This window comes from Somniosus microcephalus, chromosome 10 (assembly GCF_052327205.1).
Source record: "Somniosus microcephalus isolate GS21.2 chromosome 10, FLI_Smic_1.0, whole genome shotgun sequence".
Classification (NCBI taxonomy): domain Eukaryota; kingdom Metazoa; phylum Chordata; class Chondrichthyes; order Squaliformes; family Somniosidae; genus Somniosus; species Somniosus microcephalus.
In genome coordinates this window covers 166572354-166595495 of record NC_140996.1, presented here as the reverse complement: position 1 = coordinate 166595495, position 23142 = coordinate 166572354, and the positions used below count along the sequence as shown (strand labels likewise).

General features: G+C 42.7%; 2 protein-coding genes across 4 annotated transcripts in view; one reads left to right on the top strand and one right to left on the bottom strand.

Moving 5' to 3' along the window:
• LOC147111831 (thiamine pyrophosphokinase 1-like) overlaps positions 1–11667 on the bottom strand; it is a 134907-nt gene extending 123240 nt beyond the window's left edge. The window contains exon 1 of one of the 3 annotated variants that reach the window (XM_085999106.1): positions 11549–11667. In XM_085999106.1, the coding sequence (XP_085855232.1) occupies positions 11549–11600 (52 nt within the window). In that variant the 5' untranslated portion in view covers positions 11601–11667. The remainder of the gene's footprint in view (positions 1–11548) is intronic. The other 2 variants (XM_085999105.1, XM_085999103.1) reach the window with 2 other exon arrangements.
• Positions 1–23142, top strand: part of LOC147111830 (uncharacterized) — a 340177-nt gene that overhangs the window by 248102 nt on the left and 68933 nt on the right. The window lies entirely within an intron of this gene.

Here is a 23142-nt window from a genome sequence, read left to right as displayed (position 1 = left end):
AATCAGAATCTAAATAAATTAGAACATTCTGTAACTAAATGCATTTAAACAGTTTTAATAAGCTATATTTCTACATGTAAGCATCTCTTTCCAACACATAATTTGCTAATGTAGATTAATTTATTATGCATCATAAGTACACTAATTATAAAATTGGCTTACCTGATGGCTAACATGATACAGTGCATCAATTTTTAAGATTGTAAATAAATATTGTATCTGCATAAAAAGCTTTTAACAGACAGTAAAATGTAATACCATTTTATAAGCTTTCTGATGCTGTATACGGTTCTATAAAGTGAAAAATACTGTTGTTTCTGAGAAAGCATGCCGGAGCACATCACTTGCTCTAAGGAAATATTTAAATACAATTCTCAAAGGTTTATCATTTAGTTACTAATTTCCGTAGTCCAGGCATACTTTACTAGTACAAACCTTCACAGAAAAATACACTAGTCACACTTGACTGAAGCAATTCTGTTGGTATTTAAACTCAAGTAATGCACTAAAGGTTGGCCACTGTAGCCAGCATTTTGACAGATTTATTATTAGAACTACAATTTCACAGGCAGCAATTCAGAGTGTCGAGACAAGACTATTTATGCACTGGGTAGCACATGACATTTAATCAGAAAATGCAGGATGTGTGTACTGATATGCTTTCTATTAGTTTTATGACAACCAAGAATTTCACTTCTTACATTTTTAAGGTGTTCTACTACTACACTAAAAAAAAATCACAAATAAATCAGTTCAGTCCAGATATAAGGTGCAAATTAACTGTTGTATTTATACCAGATTTTTTTTTAAAGTAACTGGACAAAGATCACAGTTTACACCTGCTGCTGGTTCAGTTAAAAGTGCCAATGTAAGATATGGAATAATCAAAGATTTGATGCAATGAGCCTATTCTGTTTTTGGTTGACAAAAGTATCTCAATAAGAAAGGTGCTTCAGAATAATTTAAAAGGTACACCGTGAAATATACCTGTAATTCCAGGCCCACGCCAATGTTATTCTGTTACCAGTCACAGAGGTACGAATTAATTTGTCCTAGTCCTGTGAAAGAAGTATTTCTCAACTGTTTGTCATTTTCATTAAACACCTTGACCAAGATCAAGAATGTGCCATATAGAGAATTACAGCAGAACTGACATCATGCAGAGTTTTGGTACATGGATATTTTTGGATCGCCAGATTTTTTTTTTCTGTCCTTTAAGTTTTACTCACAATTTTCCCTTCTTATCGCTGCTTTGCTAAAGACAGCAGCAGAATACAGTTATACAGACACCAGCAGCTCTCTATTACCTTGCCCAGATGACCTATTTTATAAAAAAAAAGTAAAATTCAACAAGGGAAAACAGCCAAGCCAAACGCGATCCACATTCAACTTCCACAGGCACACCCAGCAGGGGGGATTCGATCGTGCTCAGGAGTGGGAATTGTGGTTCCTGTATAGCACAAGAGACCCTGAGACTAGAATTTGGGACATTCCTGGTCTCGAGGTCTAAACACCACATGATCCAGTAAAGCATCAGAGGAGCTCTCCAAAATTATTTCTAAATCCAAAGTGATTTGAATTGGGTCAGCTCAGACCTGCTGAACTCATTTAAATATATGCCTGTTCAAAGAAAGAAAAACTTAGAAACATAGAAAAATAGCAGGAGTAGGCCATTCGGCCATTCGAGCCTGCTCCGCCAGTCAATATGATCATGTCTGATGTTCTATCTCAATACCATACTTGTATTTATATAGCACCTTTCATGACCTCAGGAGTCCCAAAGTGCTTTACAGTCAATGAAGTGGGTTTTTTTTAAAGCATAGTCACCGTTGTAATATAGGAAACGTGTTAGCTAATTTGTGCACAGCAAGCTTCCACAAACAACAATGAATTGAATGACCAGATCATGTGTTTTTTTAGTGATGCTGGTTGAGGGATAAATATTGGCCAGGACACCGGGTATAACTCCCCTGCTGTTCCAATAGTCCCATGGAATATTTTACATCCACCTGAGGGGGCAGGCGGGGCCTCGGTTTATCGTCCCATCCGAAAGACTGCACCTCCGACAGTGCAGCACTGGAGTGTCAGCTTAGGCTTTTTTGTGCTCAAGTCTCTGGCGACAGTGCTACCCACTGATCCTTGGATATACTCATGCTAGCTAAGTGGAGATGGGTGTTACAACAGTTACACCTGACACCACAAAATAAAATTGGTCAGTGTCGTGTATTGATTGCGAGTTTGACACCAGTCAATACGGTAATGTAATATGCATTGCATTATGGGAATTACCCGGGAAAACGGCAGTCGGCCATTTTACGCAATAAAGTGAACATCGCAGTTATAAGCCTGTCTGCCTGACTCTGATTTAATTTGACGTATCTACATGCTTGATGGAACGCATTAAAGCATAGATACAACATTGGTGATGAGGATAATGAACGGAATCATTTTAGATAGGTAGTTGCCCAAGTTTTAGTTAGTTAGGATGGAGAAGACCGGCATTCAAAATTTTGCATGCTTCGCCGAGCCAGCCACGTTGGGTCCAAGATGGACGAGGTGGTTAACGTCTTTTGAGCTTTATGCCGACGGCAAAGGACTCATTATCGACGATACCTCTACAGGTGCCACAAAGCGGAGGAGAAGAGCTCTACTTCTACACCTAGCAGGACCAGATGTCCAGGATATCTTTTCGACTCTACCGGACACAGGAGAGCCAGCAGACTACACGGCGGCACTTAGTGCTTTGAATCACTACTTCGTGCCCCAGGTCAATGCAGCATTTGCTAGACAGACTTTTCATAAGTTGTCCCAGAAGACAGGTGAGACTGTGCAACAATTTGCTACTCGCTTGCAGCAGGCTGCTAAAGACTGTGCTTTTGGGGGGGATGCGAATAATCAAATATGAGACGCTATCCTGAGTAGGTGCACGTCAGCCTATGTGCAGAGGAAATTGCTAGAGGAAGGGCAAGGTCTAACGCTCGCCCGCATGCTACAATTGGCCTCACAATGTGAAAACGTCGAGGAGCAGATGTCAGCCATGTCATGTACAGAAAAGGCGGAGACAGATACTGTTCGTCGTGTTACACAGAAAAGAGGGTATTATGCGAAAAGCTCGACAGAGAAACCAAAGGGAAATGGCGATAGGAACGAAAGGAAATGTTACAGATGTGGACACACAGACCACATGGGCAGAGATCTGAAATGCCCAGCACGCGGACAAACATGTCGTAAGTGCAAGGGAAAGGATCATTTCTCCAAAGTATGCCGCACAAAGGGTACAAAGAAACACAGTGTGAACAATGTAGAGGAACAAAATGACTTTGCATTTGTTGTTACTGGAAATAACGTGACAGAGAGACTTACCTTTTGTGTGGGGGGAGTAAACCTGAGAATGTTAATTGATTCGGGTGCAACTAGTAATGTGACAGATGAGAATACATGGGAAGGATTAAAGTCAGAACACATTAAGTGTCAGTCACATGTCCCTAAGACAGAGAGAAAGTTATTCTCTTATGCTTCTAGCTGACCACTGTCAGTTAAAGGTGTATTCACATGTGGGATTACAATAGGTAAGAGAACTGAGCAGGCGGAGTTCATTGTGGTTAAAGGCCATGGAGAGCCGTTGCTAGGAAGGGAGACAGCCATGAAACTGGGAGTTCTAAAAATAGGCGCAGATGTCTCAGCTGTGGTAGATGTAAGACAGCTACTAGAACAGCGGTATCCAAAGGTGTTCCAGGGAGTAGGAAGGCTGAACACAAAACAGATCAGTTTGTATATCGACCCACAAGTGAAGCCTGTGGCCCAGCCACTCAGGCGTATACCATTCAACTTAAGGAGGGCAGTAGAGGCCAAAATAAAACAATTGAGGGACATGGACATTATCAAACCTGTAACTGGTCCCACCTCTTATGTTCATTAATAAATAGACATTCTTATTATGAACACAGCTAGCTTTTGTTAGACACTTTTATTGAGCACATGTGGACTAGGTACAGTATCTGTAGAGGCTTCCATCTTGACTGCTGCCTTGTGGGTAGCCTAGTGCCTCATGGGTAATGTAGTCTTAATATACATACAGCTGGGTAGTGTAGTCTTATACATACAGCTATATACAGCTCAACGGCTCCACCTAGTGTCCACTATAGAATGACATATTATTGATCATTACACCACCCCATGGGTAAACCCTGTGGTTATTGTACCAAAAGCAGATAAGGATGTAAGGTTATGCCTAGACATGAGACGAGCAAACCAGGCAATAGTGAGGGAACGATATCCAATCCCACCGTTGATGAGATACTCCAAGGTATGAACGGCTCGACGGTGTTTAGTAAGCTAGACCTGAAATGGGGTTATCACCAGCTAGAACTGACCCTTGAGTCACGAGAAATCACAACGTTTGCAGTACATAACGGAGTATACAGGTACAAGAGGCTGATATTCGGTGTATCTTCAGCTAGTGAGCAATATCAGCACGAGATAGCTAATGCCTTAGCTGGAATAGAGGGTGTTGAAAACATCTCAGACGACATTATCGTGCATGCACACGACCAGGAAACGCACGACAGACGCCTGCACGCTGTCATGACCAGACTAATGGAAAGTGGACTGACACAAAACTCAGAGAAGTGCCAATTCAACATGGACCGATTGATTTTCATGGGAATCCTGTTGTCTGAAAAGGGCATCGGGCCAACAGCAGAGAGAGTGCGAGTGGTGGCAGAAGCTCGGGAATCAGAGAATGCTACAGAGGTGAGGAGTTTCTCGTTGAGTACAGTAGCAGATTCATCCCGCAGTTTGCAATGCTATCAGAGCCACTGCGACGCCTGACGAGAAAAGACACACCATTTAAATTTGGATCACAACAGAGACAGTCATTCAGTGCACTCAAGGAAGAGTTGGCCAGAGCCGGCACTTTAGCATATTTTGATAAGGACGCACCAACCAAGGTGATAGCAGATGCCAGTCCTGTAGGTTTAGGCGCAGTACTAGTTCAGGACCAACAGGGGCAAGAGGTGCCAATATGCTATGTAAGTCGTAGTTTAACAGACTGTGAGAGGAAATACTCTCAAACAGAGAGAGAGGCCTTAGCTCTTGTATGGGCTTGTGAGAGGCTGCATCCATATGTGTATGGCCGAAACTTTAACTTGGTAACTGACCATAAGCCATTACAAGTGATATACGGCCCACACTCTAAACCCTGTGCCCGTATAGAGAGATGGGTACTTAAGTTACAGCCGTACGATTTTAAGGTGATACACATTCCAGGCAAGCAAAACATTGCAGACCCACTGTCTCGATTTCTGGGGGAGACAGCAAAATAGGAGAGACATTCTCATGGCTCAGATGAATACGCAAGATTAGTAGCTGTGAGTGCGACACCAAAAGCACTCACTACTAGAGAGGTGGAGGAAGCCTCTGCCACTGACCCAGAGCTGATTGAGGTACGGAAGGCAATCACAAACGGACATTTTGAGAACTGTAAAGCTTATGCAGCAATTGCAAACGAGCTGTGTGTAGTGGGGTACCAAGTTCTTCGGGGAACACACATCGTGCTACCCACAGTGTTACACGCACGAGCCCTGGTGTTAGCACATGAAGGACATTTGGAATAGTTGGAACAAAGCAACATCTCAGAACCAAGGTTTGGTGGCCTGGCATGGACAAAGCAGCTGAAAAACACTGTAAAGCGTGCCACAGCTGTCAGATAGTAGCCAGACCCGACCCACCTGAACCGTTGAGACCAACACCATTACCGGAGGGCCTCTGGCAGGATGTAGCTATAGACTTACTGGGACCCTTGCCATCCAACCACTCCATTCTTGTGGTAGTTGATTATTATAGTCGCTACTATGAATACGACATCATGACCTCCACAACAACAGAGAAGGTTATTGATAGTTTAGATTCAATCTTCAGCCGTCATGGTTTGCCAATCACCTACAAATCTGATAATGGTCCCCAATTCAGATCTGAATTATTCAAAGAATACTGTGAAAACAACGGGATCAAACACCTGAAAACGACAGCAAAATGGGCTCAGGCTAACGGAGAAGTCGAGCGCCAGAATGCATCGCTGATGAAGGGAATCAGGATTGCTCAGTCAGAAGGACTAGATTGGAAACGTGAACTTAGAAAATATGTGACTGTGTACAGGAGCATTGACCATGCCACGACAGGAAAGAGCCCAGCAGAGCTGCTCTTTAAACGGAAAATGAGAGGAAAGCTGCCAGACATCACAGAGTCGCGCGCAGACATGGAAGTACGTGACCGGGACGAAGAACAAAAAGGCAAGTCCAAACTGTACGCAGATGAACAGCGGAGAACACAATACTCAAGAGGTGGAAGTTGGCGACACGGTGCTGGTACGGCAGGACAAAGTGGACAAGTTCACCATTCCTTTTAATGTCACACCCCACAAAGTTTTGAGTAAAACAGGGAGTCAAGTAGTAGTAGAATCTCCAGACGGAGCACGCTACTTGAGAAACACTACGTTTGTGAAGAAATACAGAACCAATGGAGACACTCCATGAGCCGGAGGAAACACAAGGGACTGAGGGCCATATAGTAGACCCTGGCACACATACCACTGTGACACAGTCAATACCCACTGACACCAACATGTCAGACATACCCATTACAGCCAGACCTCAAAGGGTTAAAAGAAAACCCAAAGACTGTCTGATTATGTCACAACATAAACTGTGCGAGAACTGCATGGGTGATGTTAAATGTTTAAACCTGTGAATTATTTAGTTGTGTGGTAAGACACAAGTTTGTAAGAAGTTTATAAGCCAAACAAGTTATGCAGTGTTATCGTAAGCAACTGTTTGTAAACTGCAAGTTTGTTTCCAAGGAAAAGGGGGATGTCGTGTATTGATTGTGAATTTGACACCAGTCAATACGGTAATGTAATGTGCATTGCATTATGGGAATTACCCGGGAAAATGGCAGTCAGCCATTTTACGCAATAAAATGAACATCGCAGTTATAAGCCTGTCTGCCTGACTCTGATTTAATTCGACGTATCTACATGCTTGATTGAACGCATTAAAGCATAGATACAACAGTCAGTATTTTTTTATACGATAGCAAAATACTGCAGATGCTGGAAATCCGAAATAACAACAGAAATTGCTGGAAAAACTCAGCAGGTCAGGCAACATCCGTGGAGAGAAATTTGAGTTGACGTTTCAGGTCGAAACCCTTCTTCAAAACTGGAAAGAAAAGAAAATAGATCGAAGGCAGGGCTGCAATCGAGCAAAAGAAGTAAAAGAGACATTAAAAGGTATTCGAAACCAGATGAGATGGTAATAGGCCAGTGGAGACAAAAGACAGCTGAGATTAGGTGTGAAGTGTACTGGCAGGATAGGAGACAGCTGCCAGGTGGGAGAGAGAAACAAAAGGAAAGCGGGGGGGGGGGGGGGAATGGGAGACCCAAAACAAAGGGGTGGAAATAATTATAAGTAATAGGGGCCGAGGTTATGATCTGAAATTGTTGAACTCGATATTTAGTCCAGAAGGCTGCAAAGTGCCTAATCGGAAGATGAGGTGCTGTTCCTCGAGTTTACGTTGAGCTTCCGTGGAACAATACAAGAGGCCAAGGTGTGGTGTATGTGCCTTTAAGAGCAATTGTGGTGTATGTGCCTTTAAGAGCCCCAGGTGTGCGTAATGCCGGTAATTGCCACTTGGGCTATATAAGCCTGTGTATTGTGTATATCCTTTAGAACCCCCCCCCAGACTTGCTTAGTAAATACCTATGAACCAACTCCTGTCTTCAGTGTCTTTATCTACACACGGACACTACACAAGGATGGTGAGGTCCGAGTGGGAATGAAGCGGTGAATTAAAATGACAGGCAACCGGAAGCTCGGGATCACCCTTACGGACTGAACGGAGGTGTTCCGCAAAGCGGTCACCCAATCTGCATTTGGTCTCCCCAATATCGAGACCACCGCATTGTGAGCAGCGAATACAGTATACTAGATTGCAAGAAGTACAAGTAAATCGCTGTTTCACCTGGAAGGGGTGTTTGGGGTCCTGGACAGTGGGAAGGGGGGAGGTATAGGGGCAGGTGTTACCTTCCCGTGCAAGCGCAGGAGATGTGCCAGGCGAAGGGGAAGGGCTGTTTGGGGTGATAGAGGAGTGGACTAGGGTGTCTCGGAGGAAGCGGTCCCTACAGAATGCTGAAAGGGGAGGGGAGGGGAAGATGCGTTTGGTGGTGGGATCACTTTGGAGGTAGCGGAAATGGCGGAGGATGATCCGTTGAATGTGGAGGCTGGTGGGGTGAAAGGTTAGGACAAGGGGAACCCTATCGTGGTTCCAGGAGGGAGGGGCAGGGCTGAGGGCAGAAGTGCGGGAGATAGAACGGACACAGTCGAGGGCCGTGTCAACCACGGTAGAGGGGAATCCTCGGTTGCGGAAAAAGGAAGACATGTCGGAAGCACTGGTGTGGAAGGTGGCATCGTCGGAGCAGATACGGCGGAGACGGAGAAACTGGGAGAATGGGGTGGGAGGAAGTGTAGTCCAAGTAGCTGTGGGAGTCAGTGGGCTTGCAGTGAATATATTGGTCGATAACCTATCCCCAGAGATTTTTTATGTCTGTGTTTGAAATTCCAAATGAAAATTCAAACAAGAATCTGGGGGAAAATGGTTTTAAAATACAGCGCTCATCATTACTGACACATTTCAGAGCAAAGTTGTGGACAGAATTTTTTCACATCAATGAGTAGAAAATGTGCAGTATTTTAGACAGCCTTCATTAAGCTAGATCATGTTTAATAAATATTAAAATCTCTGCCTAAAAGGAAATGTTTTGATTACATTACAAATTGATTATTCAGATAATAATGGAACAAAAAGGTGAGTGTATAGCTGGAATGTAAAAAATTAAAATGCTGCATTATATCTTGTACTCATTTTATAGAATTAATCTTTTAATCAATATTTGCCCTTCACTGTCGACGTATTAAGATATGTGTGCAGCCAGAAAATGATCAGTTATATTAAATATCCAGTTATTGTACTTTCAGAAAACATTCAAATCATTTGTACAATTCTTAGCCGAAGAGCTGGTATACAGGTCACACCCACACACAGTAAAATCCAATTAAATTGCTATTTCAAGGTTTCAGACCATAAAGGCATGCACAAAGGACATAACAGCGTCTGCACCGTATCAAAATTAATGTTGCCAGATAATTGAAATGGAAAAAAAGTTTCAACCAAAGACAGGGTATTAGCAGTGTAATGGGCACTCTCCTCTGGAGTAATATGACACCAGTTAGCGCCATTACAATTTCTCATACAACAAGTTACTGATTTAAAATGAACAATGAGGCAGCAGACTGCTGTTTTGCACTTCCAGATAGCCAGTTACTTCAGTGGCACAAGCACATACCTACATAGAATTTACAGCACAGAAACAGGCCATTCGGCCCAATTGGTCTATGCCGATGCTTATGCTCCACATGAGCCTGCTCCCAACCTACTTCATCTAACCCTTTCAGCCTATCCTTCCATTCCTTTCTCCCTCATGTACTTATCTAGCTTCCCCTTAAATGCATCTATGCTCGTCACCTCAACTACTCCATGTGGTAGCAAGTTGCACATTCGAACCACTCTCTGGGTAAAAATATTTCTTATTGGATTTAGACCTAGGAATAGGTTGCTTGCTCTCCCTCTTGATCACCGAATAGTACAAGGCCACCAAAATGCATAATTCGCAGTCATTATACATTTTTTCCCCAATGCTCCACATCCTCAGCAGGAATTTCATCTCGCACATTTATAAGACATTGGCCCAGAAATTCCATTCGCAGGCCTCCCGCGGGCAGAGGGCTGCGATCTGGAAAAATCTGCGCTTGGACCAGAGGGCTCCCGGGAGGCACAGAGTTCCATTGCTGGGCCACCCCAAACTGCCAGTGTGCAGGGCATACATATCCCAGAAGCGCAGGCAGTTCGCAGCGTCCCTGGGATCACGTGGGCCATGGGGAGCCAATCAGAGAAGGGAATCTCCATTCATAGATTTGACAGGAAGACCTGTCAAATATATGAATAGAGATCACCCCCAAAACATAGTAAAACTTCAAATAAATTTTAAAAAACATCATTTTTTAAATGACTATATAAATTACATAAATTAACTATTTTAAAGAATTTTTTTTTTTAGATGGGGCTAAATATAAACTTACCTTTCTTTAAAGTATTTTAAAATGATAAATCAGTGGAATTTTTTTTTTTACTTTTTTCAACTCTTATCCTGGTAAAAGCAGGCCTTGCGCCTGCTTTTACCAAGCGCAAGAATTGTAAGTTTTTTCTGTGGGCGGAGGGTCTCCAAAAAGCGGAACTCTACACCCACAGAGGCCCTGCTCCAGCACAGCCGGAGGATCTGTCAAGAGCTTTCTTAACAGATCGGAAATGCCGGTTTCCAGCGCATGTGCAGTGCATGCCTGAAACCGGCATTTCCGTTGGCCCTACGGGTGGGTACGCAGCGCGTACCCACCCATAGGGACCGGAATTTCTGCCTCATTGATTCTGAATATATCATCCATAACCATTACCATTCACCAATTCAGCCTACCCAAATTCTAGTGTGTCTGTAAAGTACTCCATTGGCAGGCTAATTAAGAATTAATTTTTTTTAAGTGATTAGTTAAACTGCTATGTTCTGACTTAACAGTTTCAAATATTCCTTCCAATTTTTCCAGAGTTGGGAGTATCTAAAATCTAAGTGAAAATTCTCTTCTGAAAATCAAGTATGGAGTACCTGTTAGGATTATATACAAACAGAAAAGAAAGTATTGACAGAGAGTGCCTTTACAAGTAGTTTAGATGATGAACATCATGAAAAACATGTACTACACATTATAGCCACATACTATGCGTTACAACACTTCTATGTCCGAGACATCTGTCCAGAGAAAAATAAATTAGCAGATAAAAGGGAGAGTAAAGCAGGAAGGCACCTGTGTGTTAGATAATGAATGGTAAATATATTGGAATAAAAGATCAAGTGCATAACACGAGTGCTTTTTAATACTCACCATACCCACACATTCTTGCATTATGACCTAATCAATTTATAACATGAACAGAAAATGTAATTCAGGAGAGTATATTTAATATTTACTGCACATAGTTTAAATCACCTGGGGATGACACGATGATGATTGCTTTAGCAACGTGATTTTTCTTTTTTAATGAAGGTGGTTTCAAATACTGCTCATTTGATGCATAAGCTTCTGCCACTGACCTGTTACTAGCAACTGTTGTCAAAATGGGATTAGTGAATAGTTTACTTTCAGTTTGCAAAAAACTGGAGAATACACGCATTTTGAAATCATTCAGATTTCATAATGTTTCATATAGTGAGCAAATCAGTACTTGGATTTCATTAGGCATAAAGTGCTCATATTCTTTTCTCCAGGGGTAAAGCCCATAGCCTCTTGAAAGATGCACCCAATATACCAAGTACAAACACTGCATAAATGACAAATAGTCCAACAAAACATATAGCTGCATTGTTTGAGAGGAACAATAAAAGTACCTGTAGGAAGCAAACACTCCAGAGGAATGAACATATCATCTGTGGCAGCCATCAATGCAGGCTTTGAAGTTCTGTCTCAATGACTCTGCAACCGAACAAAAACATAATACAAAATAATGACAATCACACTGGACAATCTTTCAAAAACCTGCATTTTAAGCATTAATGATTAACCACATTGAACTTGTGCCAAGTTGGTAACTGATTAACAGGAGGATTTTCTTAGCCAATTTTTTTAACTTTTTTTTCCTCCTGGTACGTTAACTTTGGCCCAGAAATTCCAGTCGGAGGCTTCCTGCGGGCGTAAGCCTCCGACCTACACAAACGAACCGCGCTGACCGTAATGCTCTGGGCCGGCATAGAATTCCGTTGATGTGCCTCCTCAAACTGCCGGTGTGCAGGGCACGCGTATCCCAGGGGCGCAGCTAGTTCACAGCGTCCCTGGGGTCACGTGGGCCACGGGGAGCCAATCGGAGCAGGGAATCTCCATTCATAGATTTGACAGGAAGACCTGTCAAATCTATGAATAGAGATCACCCTCAAAACATAAGTAAAACTTCAAATATTTTTTTTTTTAATCACATTTTTAAAATGACTATAAATTACATAAATTAACTATATTAAACAAAAATTTAAATTTTTAACAAAATAATTAAAGTTTTTAACGGGGCTAAAAATAAACTTACCTTTCTTTAAAGTATTTTAAAATGATAAATAAGTGTTAAAAAAAATTTCTTTTACTGATAGCACCTCTTATACCTTGTTAAAAGCAGGCCTTGTGCCTGCTTTTCCAGGCACAGCTGCTACCGACTTACCCGGACTGCATCAACCTCGAAAAAAACAGAAGTTCCAGGCGTACGCGCTGCCTCTCCGGTGCAGATGTTTGACTTGCGAACCCCTTTCTTCAGAGAATGGAAGTTTCGGTTTCCAGCGCATGTGCAGTGCATGCATGAAACCGGCACTTCCGTTGGCCCTACGGGTGAGTACACAGCGCGTACACACCCGTAGGGAACGGAATTTATGGGCCATTATTTCTTAGGAACCATGTAGGAAAGCAGATTTTCCAATGATTCATGGATCCAGATGACAGACACTCAAAGAAACGCTTACTATTCTCTATTTTAGTTTAATCAAAAGTTACATTTAATGATTTAACAGTTCACACCAGTGTCAAGCAATACATATATAGAATACAAATTACCGAGGAGAGGGGAATGGTTCCCAACAGATGACCATGAAATAGACCCCTTCATAGCGTACAATGATAGGTGGTTATGTATGCTAGAAGAACGACCTAAGCTAAAGAAACAGGCTAAAGCCGTATGGTTACTTGCCCTCAGCAAATAATAGGATAGGGATGGGAAGGAGAGGCAAAAAATGATAGATAATCTAAAAAGGGAAGTGGAAGAAGTAAGAGAGTTTAAAAAGACACTCAATGATTAGAAGAGAGGTGGCCAGAAAAGTGAAAAACATATCAGCCCAGAAAGCCCGAGCCCTATGGGTGTGTACGCGCTGTGTACTCGTGCTGTGTACCCACCCGTAGGGACATCGGAAATGCCGTTTTCAGCAATGCACTGCGCATGTGCTGAAAACCGGCATTTCCGATCTGTCAAGAAAGCTCTTGACAGGCCCTCCAGCTGCCCGGGAGAAGCGCCTCTGCGAGCGGAGAGTTCTGCTTTTTGGAGACCCTCCGCCCGCAGAAAACACTTACAATTCTTGCGCCTGGTAAAAGCAGGCGTAAGGCCTGCTTTTACCAGGGTAAGAGTTGAAAAAAGTTTTTAAAAAAATTCCACTGATTTATCATTTAAAAAATACTTTAAAAAAGGTAAGTTTATTTTTAGCCCCGTTAAAAACTTTAATTATTTTTTTCAAAAATTTTAATTTTTGTTTAAAATAGTTAATTTATGTAATTTCAAGTCATTTTAAAAATGTGATTTTTTTTTTTATTTGAAGCTTTACTATGTTTTGGGGGGTGATTTTCATTCATATATTTGACTGGTCTTCCTGTCAAATGTATGAAGGGAGATTCCCTTCTCTGATTGGCTCCCCATGGCCGTGATCCCAGGGATGCTGCGAATTACCTGCGCCTCTGGGATACGTGGGCCCTGCGCACCGGCAGTTTGGAGAAGCCCAGCAGCAGAACTCTGCGCCTCCTGGGAGCCCTCACGTCAGGGCGCAGATTTTTCTAGATCACAGCCCTCCGCCCACGAGAGGCCCGCGAGCAGAATATCTGGGCCATGCAAACTACAGAACGCCACATGGAATACTAAAGTCAGGCCTTTGTTAAAGAAAGCAATTTGACTCTAAATCAGGCAGTCCAACAAGAGACGTTAGAAAAATTGGGAAAAGTAGAGAAACAAAAGGATGATTTAAAGGCAGCCATACAAGTGGAGATGAGTGCCAATAAAGAATGTCGTCTAGGATCAGAGGTAGCCCATTCTCACTGTAAATGTAAGATCATTCAGATAGAAAAAGCCCTACAAGTGAAACAAGGAATTATTTGCACCATGAAAGGGGATAATAGTGACAGCAAATTAGACGATTCATGGGATGACTCATAGACATAGAGGTTGCTGAATACGGACACCACGATGACTATGTGACGTGGGACGCGGGTCCCCTAATGGTAGGCATGGAACAGGTTAAATATGTTGATGGTCAGAGTGTCAGAACAACTGCAGCATAGAGATTTGATGTACCATATACCTCCGCCCCCCCCCCCAACAACTACAAGACATGGTTAAAGCAATGCCTAAATTCGAAAGTAAAGACAATGTAATTAAACATCTTAAAAACAGGGAACAGACAGCAGAGATCATTGGACTAGATGATGCAGAAAAGATACGGTTACTATTATGGACTTTAGAGTCAGTGGTATTTGGAGCATTGCCCCAAGATAGGAAGCATGGCCAAGGAATATGGCTGCAAATAAAAGAGGCAGTGGTTACAGCCATTGGATTTGACCAGGGAGATCCAAGTGAGGTCTTAATCCTGGCTGGCCTCCCACATTCCACCCTACGTAAACTTGAGGTCATCCAAAACTCGGCTGCCCGTGTCCTAACTCACACCAAGTCCCGTTCACCCATCTCCCCTGTGCTCGCTGACCTACATTGGCTCCCGGTTAAGCAGCGCCTCGATTTCAAAATTTTCATCGTTTTCAAATCCCTCCATGACCTCGTCCCTTCCTATCTCTGTAATCTCCTTCAGCCCCACAATGCCACCCCACCCCCCACGAGATATCTGCGCTCCTCTAATTCTGCCCTCTTTAGCATCCCTGATTATAATCACTCAACCACTGGTGGCCATGCCTTCTGTTGCCCTAAGCTCTGGAATTCCCTGCCTAAACCTCGCTACCTCTCTTTTCTCCTTTAAGACGCTCCTTAAGCCCTACCTCTTTGACCAAGCTTTTGGTCACCTGCCCTAATTTATCCTTATGTGGCTCGGTGTCAAATTTCTTGTCTTAAAATACTCCTGTGCAATGCCTTGGGTCGTATTACTATGTTAAAGGCGCTATATAAATATAAACTGTTGTTGTTGTTAACAAATTGCAAGCAGGAACCCAATGAACATCCCGAAGTACATGCCGATCGATTATGGCAGTATGAAAGTGTGTACGGGCCAAATCTAGTTCGGAATCAATTGAACCCTAACCATGCAATTGAGGCTAGATGGTTAAGGACCTTGATTAGTCATATGCAACTGTATTTGTAAGAGGCAAGGTGAGACTTTGATGCAACGGACCCGCAAGAGCGAGTCCTGAGAAAAATGGTACTCAAATGGACAAATAAGAAACTGCTGGGGAAAACTAAACAACTGCTTTACACCACACAAGCCACAGCATGGAAAAATGAGGCCCCATAAAGAGAGTGACCTCACCCTCAGAGAACGAGTCCTTATATCAAATGTTACAACTGCGATAAATTAGGACATATTACCAGACTGAGTAATGCAGCCGAACCTAAGAAACCAACAGCCGCGCAAGGGAAACAAGACCAGGGAGGAAAGAACTAGCCAAGCTTTATCCAAGTTGAACAGACGTTGAAAAATTGTATAAAGGCTGCATTAAAGTGAGTGGTACCCACCGCCCTTCCTATGTGCGCAGTAGAACAGCACGGGGCTTCGGAAGTCCATTCTCCCCCGGTTCCCAATGATGGGGTCAGGCCTCTCCCAAGTATCTGTGCCCATTCCAGTTTGACTCATAGGGTGACTGTGTGTAAACGCTGAGGTAGGAAGCCACTGCAGCATATACTTGGTTGACATGGGAGCAGCCAAAACTGTCATAGCCATACAAGAACCACCAGAGAACCCTAGAGATTAAGAGGGTCAACAGGAAACTCCCAAATCTCAGCCAATCCCTATAAAAATAGGACCTAGTGAGTGTATGTGGGGAGGCACACTCAAGAACCCATCACAGCAAACGAATATTAGGAGTAGATATACTAGTAACGATGTGTCTGATAGTGGACTTAGTAAATAGCACGGTTTGGCAGGCAGAGGAGACAGTGGTAGCGGAACCTGTAGTGATTCTAGGACACGGGAAATTCTGTGTGATAACAGATGTACAAGGGTAAGATTTGAATGAAATATTCTCTAATTTATGCCCTGAGGTCCAAGTAGTAAAAAAAAAGGCAGCGTTTGCTAAACATAAACATGGTTGTGGAAAAATGAAAGGAGTGGTGGACGTGCAGGGACCCGACCTGCCCCATCCGCTAAAACAGTATGGTTTCCCCCAGGAAGCAAACGAGCATATTTGAAAGGTTATAGACTCACTGCTCCAGCAAGGTGTCTTGTGCCCGATAATAAGCGGAACAAACTCGCCTATTTGGCCTGTTAAGAAATCAGATGACTTATGGAGATTAACCATCGATTACAGGCACCAGAGCCACACCAAAGTCCATGGTGTTGGACATATCAAATGGATTTTGGTCAGTACCTCTTAATCCGGAACACCAGTACAAATTTGCCTTTACATTCTAGGACCAACAGTATACCTGGACTTGTTTACCACAAGATTTCACAACTCTCCGTCATTTTTCATCAATAAATGGCTAAAGCCATAATCTAGTTTAGCCAGCTTGAATGCTTAATGCAATATGTGGATGATTTGTTGGAAAGCCATTGCTAAGAGAATTCTTACAATTATTAACCAAGGAAGCACAGACTGCACAGGATACAATAATCTTTCTGGGAGTGAACATTAGCAAAGGGGAAAGGGGCATTGATGAAATGAAAATTCCAAAATTTGCAGATGACACAAAACTTGGAAGTATAGTGAACAGTGAGGAAGATAGTAATAGACTTCAAGAGGACAGATAGGCTGGTGGAATGGGCGGACACGTGGCAGATGAAAGTCAATGCAGAAAAGTGTGAGGTGATACATTTGGTAGGAAGAATGGAGAGACACAATAAAAGCTAAATGGTACAATTTTAAAGGTGGTGCAAAAACAGAGACACCTGGGGGTTTTCGTGCAAAAATCTTTGAAGGTGGCAGGACAAGTTAACAAAGCAGTTTATAAAGCATATGGGACCCTAGGCTTTATAAATAGAGGCTCAGAGTACAAGAGCCAGGAAGTTATACTAAACCTATATAAAACACTAGTTTGGTCCCATCTGGAGTATTGTGTCCAATTCTGGGCACCACACTTTAGGAAGGACGTGGAGGCTTTGGAAAGGGTACAGAAGGGATTTACTGGAATGGTTCCAGGGATGAGAGATTACAGTTATGTGGAGACTGGAGAAGCTGGGATTGTTCTCCTTAGAGCAAAGAAGGCTAAGAGGAGATTTGATAGAGGTGTTTAAAATCATGAAGGGTTAAGATAGAGTAAATAAAGAGAAACGGTTTCCAATGGCTGAAGGGTCGATAACAAAAGGGCATAGATTTAAGGTGATTGGCAAAAGAACCAGAAGCGACATGAGGAAAAACTTTGTTGTGCAACGAGTGGTTCGGATTTGGAATGCAGTGCCTGATAGGGCGGTGGATACAGATTCAATAGTAGCCTTCAAAAGGGAATTGGATAAATATTTGAAAGAGAAAAAAATTGCAGGGATAAGGAAAGAGCAGGGGAGTGGGACTGACTGGAATGCTCTCCGAAAGAACCAGCACAGACTCGATGGGCCGAGTGGCCTCCTTCTGTGGCTCTTTCAGATCTCCAAATATACCATCCATAAATATCAGAGCCATATTAAACAGTCTTATCCACAAGTGTTGTCTCACTTTATACACTACCTCTCATGGTTTCCCAGTACTTGTATATTTTTCCCTGTGTCTGTGTACAGGTAGGTGTCCATTCCCACCCAGCATTTTTTTTCAACTAAGCATAGAGAGGAGTGCACTTAACATGGCAAAATCTTTTATAAAATCCCCAAAATGACCATACTGCCTTAACAGATGTTGATAGAGGTAACTCTTAGAATCATAGAATAGTACAGCACAGAAGGAGGCCACTCGGCCCATCGAGTCTGTGCTGGTTCTTTCGGAGAACATTCCAGTCAGTCCCACTCCCCTGCTCTTTCCTTATCCCGGCAATGTTTTTCTCTTTCAAATATCTATCCAATTCCCTTTTGAAGGCTACTATTGAATCTGTATCCACCACCCTATCAGGCAGTGCATTCCAAATCCGAACCACTCGTTGCACAACAAAGTTTTTCCTCATGTCGCTTCTGGTTCTTTTGCCAATCACCTTAAATCTATGCCCTTTTGTTATCGACCCTTCAGCCATTGGAAACCGTTTCTCTTTATTTACTCTATCTTAACCCTTCATGATTTTAAACACCTCTATCAAATCTCCTCTTAGTCTTCTTTGCTCTAAGGAGAACAATCCCAGCTTCTCCAGTCTCCACATAACTGTAATCTCTCATCCCTGGAACCATTCCAGTAAATCCCTTCTGTACCCTTTCCAAAGCCTCCACGTCCTTCCTAAAGTGTGGTGCCCAGAATTGGACACAATACTCCAGATGGGACCAAACTAGTGTTTTATATAGGTTTAGTATAACTTCCTGGCTCTTGTACTCTGAGCCTCTATTTATAAAGCCTAGGGTCCCATATGCTTTATAAACTGCTTTGTTAACTTGTCCTGCCACCTTCAAAGATTTTTGCACGAAAACCCCCAGGTGTCTCTGTTTTTGCACCACCTTTAAAATTGTACCATTTAGCTTTTATTGTGTCTCTCCATTCTTCCTACCAAATGTATCACCTCACACTTTTCTGCATTGACTTTCATCTGCCACGTGTCCGCCCATTCCACCAGCCTATCTGTCCTCTTGAAGTCTATTACTATCTTCCTCACTGTTCACTATACTTCCAAGTTTTGTGTCATCTGCAAATTTTGGAATTTTCATTTCATCAATGCCCCTTTCCCCTTTGCTAATGTTCACTCCCAGAAAGATTATTGTATCCTGTGCAGTCTGTGCTTCCTTGGTTAATAATTGTAAGAATTCTCTTAGCAATGGCTTTCCAACAAATCATCCACATATTGCATTAAGCATTCAAGCTGGCTAAACTAGATTATGGCTTTAGCCATTTATTGATGAAAAATGACGGAGAGTTGTGAAATCTTGTGGTAAACAAGTCCAGGTATACTGTTGGTCCTAGAATGTAAAGGCAAATTTGTACTGGTGTTCCGGATTAAGAGGTACTGACCAAAATCCATTTGATATGTCCAACACCATGGACTTTGGTGTGGCTCTGGTGCCTGTAATCGATGGTTAATCTCCATAAGTCATCTGATTTCTTAACAGGCCAAATAGGCGAGTTTGTTCCGCTTATTATCGGGCACAAGACACCTTGCTGGAGCAGTGAGTCTATAACCTTTCAAATATGCTCGTTTGCTTCCTGGGGGAAACCATACTGTTTTAGCGGATGGGGCAGGTCGGGTCCCTGCACGTCCACCACTCCTTTCATTTTTCCACAGCCATGTTTATGTTTAGCAAACGCTGCCTTTTTTTTTTACTACTTGGACCTCAGGGCATAAATTAGAGAATATTTCATTCAAATCTTACCCTTGTACATCTGTTATCACACAGAATTTCCCGTGTCCTAGAATCACTACAGGTTCCGCTACCACTGTCTCCTCTGCCTGCCAAACCGTGCTATTTACTAAGTCCACTATCAGACACATCGTTACTAGTATATCTACTCCTAATATTCGTTTGCTGTGATGGGCTCTTGAGTGTGCCTCCCCACATACACTCACTAGGTCCTATTTTTATAGGGATTGGCTGAGATTTGGGAGTTTCCTGTTGACCCTCTTAATCTCTAGGGTTCTCTGGTGGTTCTTGTATGGCTATGACAGTTTTGGCTGCTCCCATGCCAACCAAGTATATGCTGCAGTGGCTTCCTACCTCAGCGGTTACACACAGTCACCCTATGAGTCAAACTGGAATGGGCACAGATACTTGGGAGAGGCCTGACCCCATCATTGGGAACCGGGGGAGAATGGACTTCCGAAGCCCCGTGCTGTTCTACTGCGCACATAGGAAGGGCGGTGGGTACCACTCACTTTAATGCAGCCTTTATACAATTTTTCAACGTCTGTTCAACTTGGATAAAGCTTGGCTAGTTCTTTCCTCCCTGGTCTTGTTTCCCTTGCGCGGCTGTTGGTTTCTTAGGTTCGGCTGCATTACTCAGTCTGGCAATATGTCCTAATTTATCGCAGTTGTAACATTTGATATAAGGACTCGTTCTCTGAGGGTGAGGTCACTCTCTTTATGGGGCCTCATTTTTCCATGCTGTGGCTTGTGTGGTGTAAAGTAGATGTTTAGTTTTTCCCAGCAGTTTCTTATTTGTCCATTTGAGTACCATTTTTCTCAGGACTCGCTCTTGCGGGTCCGTTGCATCAAAGTCTCACCATGCCTCTTACAAATACAGTTGCATATGACTAATCAAGGTCCTTAACCATCTAGCCTCAATTGCATGGTTAGGGTTCAATTGATTCCGAACTAGATTTGGCCCGTACACACTTTCATAATGGGACAGTAATTCCTCCCCAAACGCGTGAGTACGGAAGGGGTACTCACGCGTCTGGCCGGAGGAAATGCCAGTTTTCAGCATGCACCGCGCATGCGCTGAAAACCGGCACTTCCTCTCCTCTAACCCAAGAGGTGAAGAGGCTAGCGCGTGCGCTGTAGGGGGCAGCGCGTGCGTCTTGGATTTCCTCTGTTTTGGGGGATTTGCGCATGTCTAAAGGCCTCCGGTCTTTACGCTTGTAAAAAGCACACGTAAGTATTTATTTTTACAGGTAAGTAGTGTTTTAGTGTAATTTAGAATTTTTTTTCCCCACAGGTTTATTATTTTTAAGAATCTACAATAAGGTAAGTTTAGTTTTAGACCCTTTTTATTAAAAATGTATTTTTTTCACAAAAAAAAATTGTTTAAATTATTTTTTTTAACTTATTTATACTTAATTTAATGATTGGGATGTTTTTTAAATTTTTATTTAAATTTAAAATGAAAAACAGCATGCACAGAAATCGCTGGACAAGCACAAAACAGGATCAGACACCTCATGCTAGAACAATGTAGAAGCTGATGAAGTGGTTGGAAAACCATGTCTGGGCAAGAATGAGGAAGACTTTGGGAGTTGCACCTAGTCTGACCTAATCTCAAGACCAAGCAGACAATCAAAATAACCAGAGGCCTAGCTTCGATGGGTGATTGGCCAAAACGGGACCTCCCCTAACTTTTATTCATGTCCCAACTGGCAAAAACATAAAAAGACAATGAAGTGGGACAAACAGTACAGTTGATGGAGCCTGAAGAAGCTCAACTAAAGGAAGGACGTCCAAGAAGAGCCTTAAGTGCTCTGGAAACTGGTCAACTCAACCGCCTTGATGCTTGAAGCCTCGGCTTAAGGATGTATGCGTTGCTTGATACGTGTGAACTGTTGAATCATTAAACATAGCTTTTGATTAAGCTAAAGTATAGAATAGTGTGGGTTTCTCTAACTTTCTATCATTAGGGTCCACGAATTTCTGGAAAATTCACTTTCCTACAAACAAGTACTAGTTAAACTGAAGTAAAACAAATACATTACTTTCAGGTTTACGGCTTCCATTATTTTTGTCGGAATGTGTATTCACTGAGGTAAGGTTGACAGTGCTGGGGAATCTAAGAATTTTCTCCTTTCCTCCCAATGACAACTGACAGCATTTCAGGTCAGATTATACAAGACAAAACTGGTAGCCACTGAATTTAGGAATCTGGCTTAGACAGGCCAAAAGGAAAGAGAATATGGAAAATTAAAACCGCGATCTGATCTAGTAGGAGTGAGTTTCTGCAACTGGGGTTAAGGCAGGGTTAGCAAAGCAACATACCGGAAGTTCAATATTGCACATTACCCATAGCATTATATCTGGCCTGAGTATTCTACATGGTATCGAGTACAAAAATTGAAGTTTCTAATTCTAGAGGTTGGAGTAATTGCCAGTATATGATCAAAGTTCAATTGATCTATTTCCTCAAGTATCTTGAATGCTTGAATAATACCTTCCCTGAGCTTTCCCTTCTCCAGAGTAAATATCAGTTTTTTTTCATCTTCCCCTCATAGCTCAGATGCCTTAAGCTATCAATTCAATTGCCTTTTCATAGAATGACGGAATTTGGACATCAGCTCTCGTTAACCTGGTTAGATATCCTCTAGAGTCCCCCAATGATCTATCCTTGGCGTCCTCCTATTTCTTATCTACATGCTGCCCCTCCACCAACTAAAACATCCATTCCCTCCGCCACCAGCGCACCATGATTGCAGTGTGCAGTGCAGCATGATCTACAGGATGCAGTGCAGCAACTCGCCAACGTTTCTCTAACTCCCAAACCCACAACCTTCACCACCTAGGACAAAGGCAGCAGTTGAATGGGAATACCATCATCTCCAAGTTCCCCTCCAAGTCACACACCATCTTGACTTGGATACATATCGCTGCTTCTTCATTATCGCTGCGTCAAAATCCTGGAACTCCCTACCTAATAGTACTGTGGGACAACCTTCACCACATGGACTGCAGCGGTTCAAAAGTAAAGCTTGCCACCACCTTCTCAAAGGCAAGTAGAGATGGGCAAAAAATGTTGGCCTTGCCAGTGACTTACACATTCCAAGAATGAATTTTAAAAATTAGCTACTAGAAGATACAGTGGTCCTTTCTAGACTACTGGGTGTAGAGCTCTACACCCTTTGGAGCCGAGTACGGTAAAGAACACATCGTTAAGAGTGGCCATGCAAGTGCCCTTTATCTCCTTCAGATAGGCTTTTGTGGGTAGTCCTGAGTTATTAGACAGGTGGGTGTGATGGGAGTGGAGGTGTTTGAAGTCTCCAGGTGCTGATATTCTTCTGTTTTCTTTGCAGGTTTGTGTTTGCTTGTTTTTAGGTCATTATGCAGGTCTTTATAGATGAACTCTTCTACTTTATTTTATTCATACTAGAGATTATGGCAGTTTAGACAGGGGTTGCTTGCTGCAGATGAAGGTTTTTCTTCAGAGGTGGCGCTGCACCTCAAGTGATATATTTTCCAGGGCATCATGGACTTTCTCATCTCCCCGAATGTTGAGGGTTTTAATTCTCTCCAGGGACAGGGAAGATAGCAGGATATGTCTCTCTCTA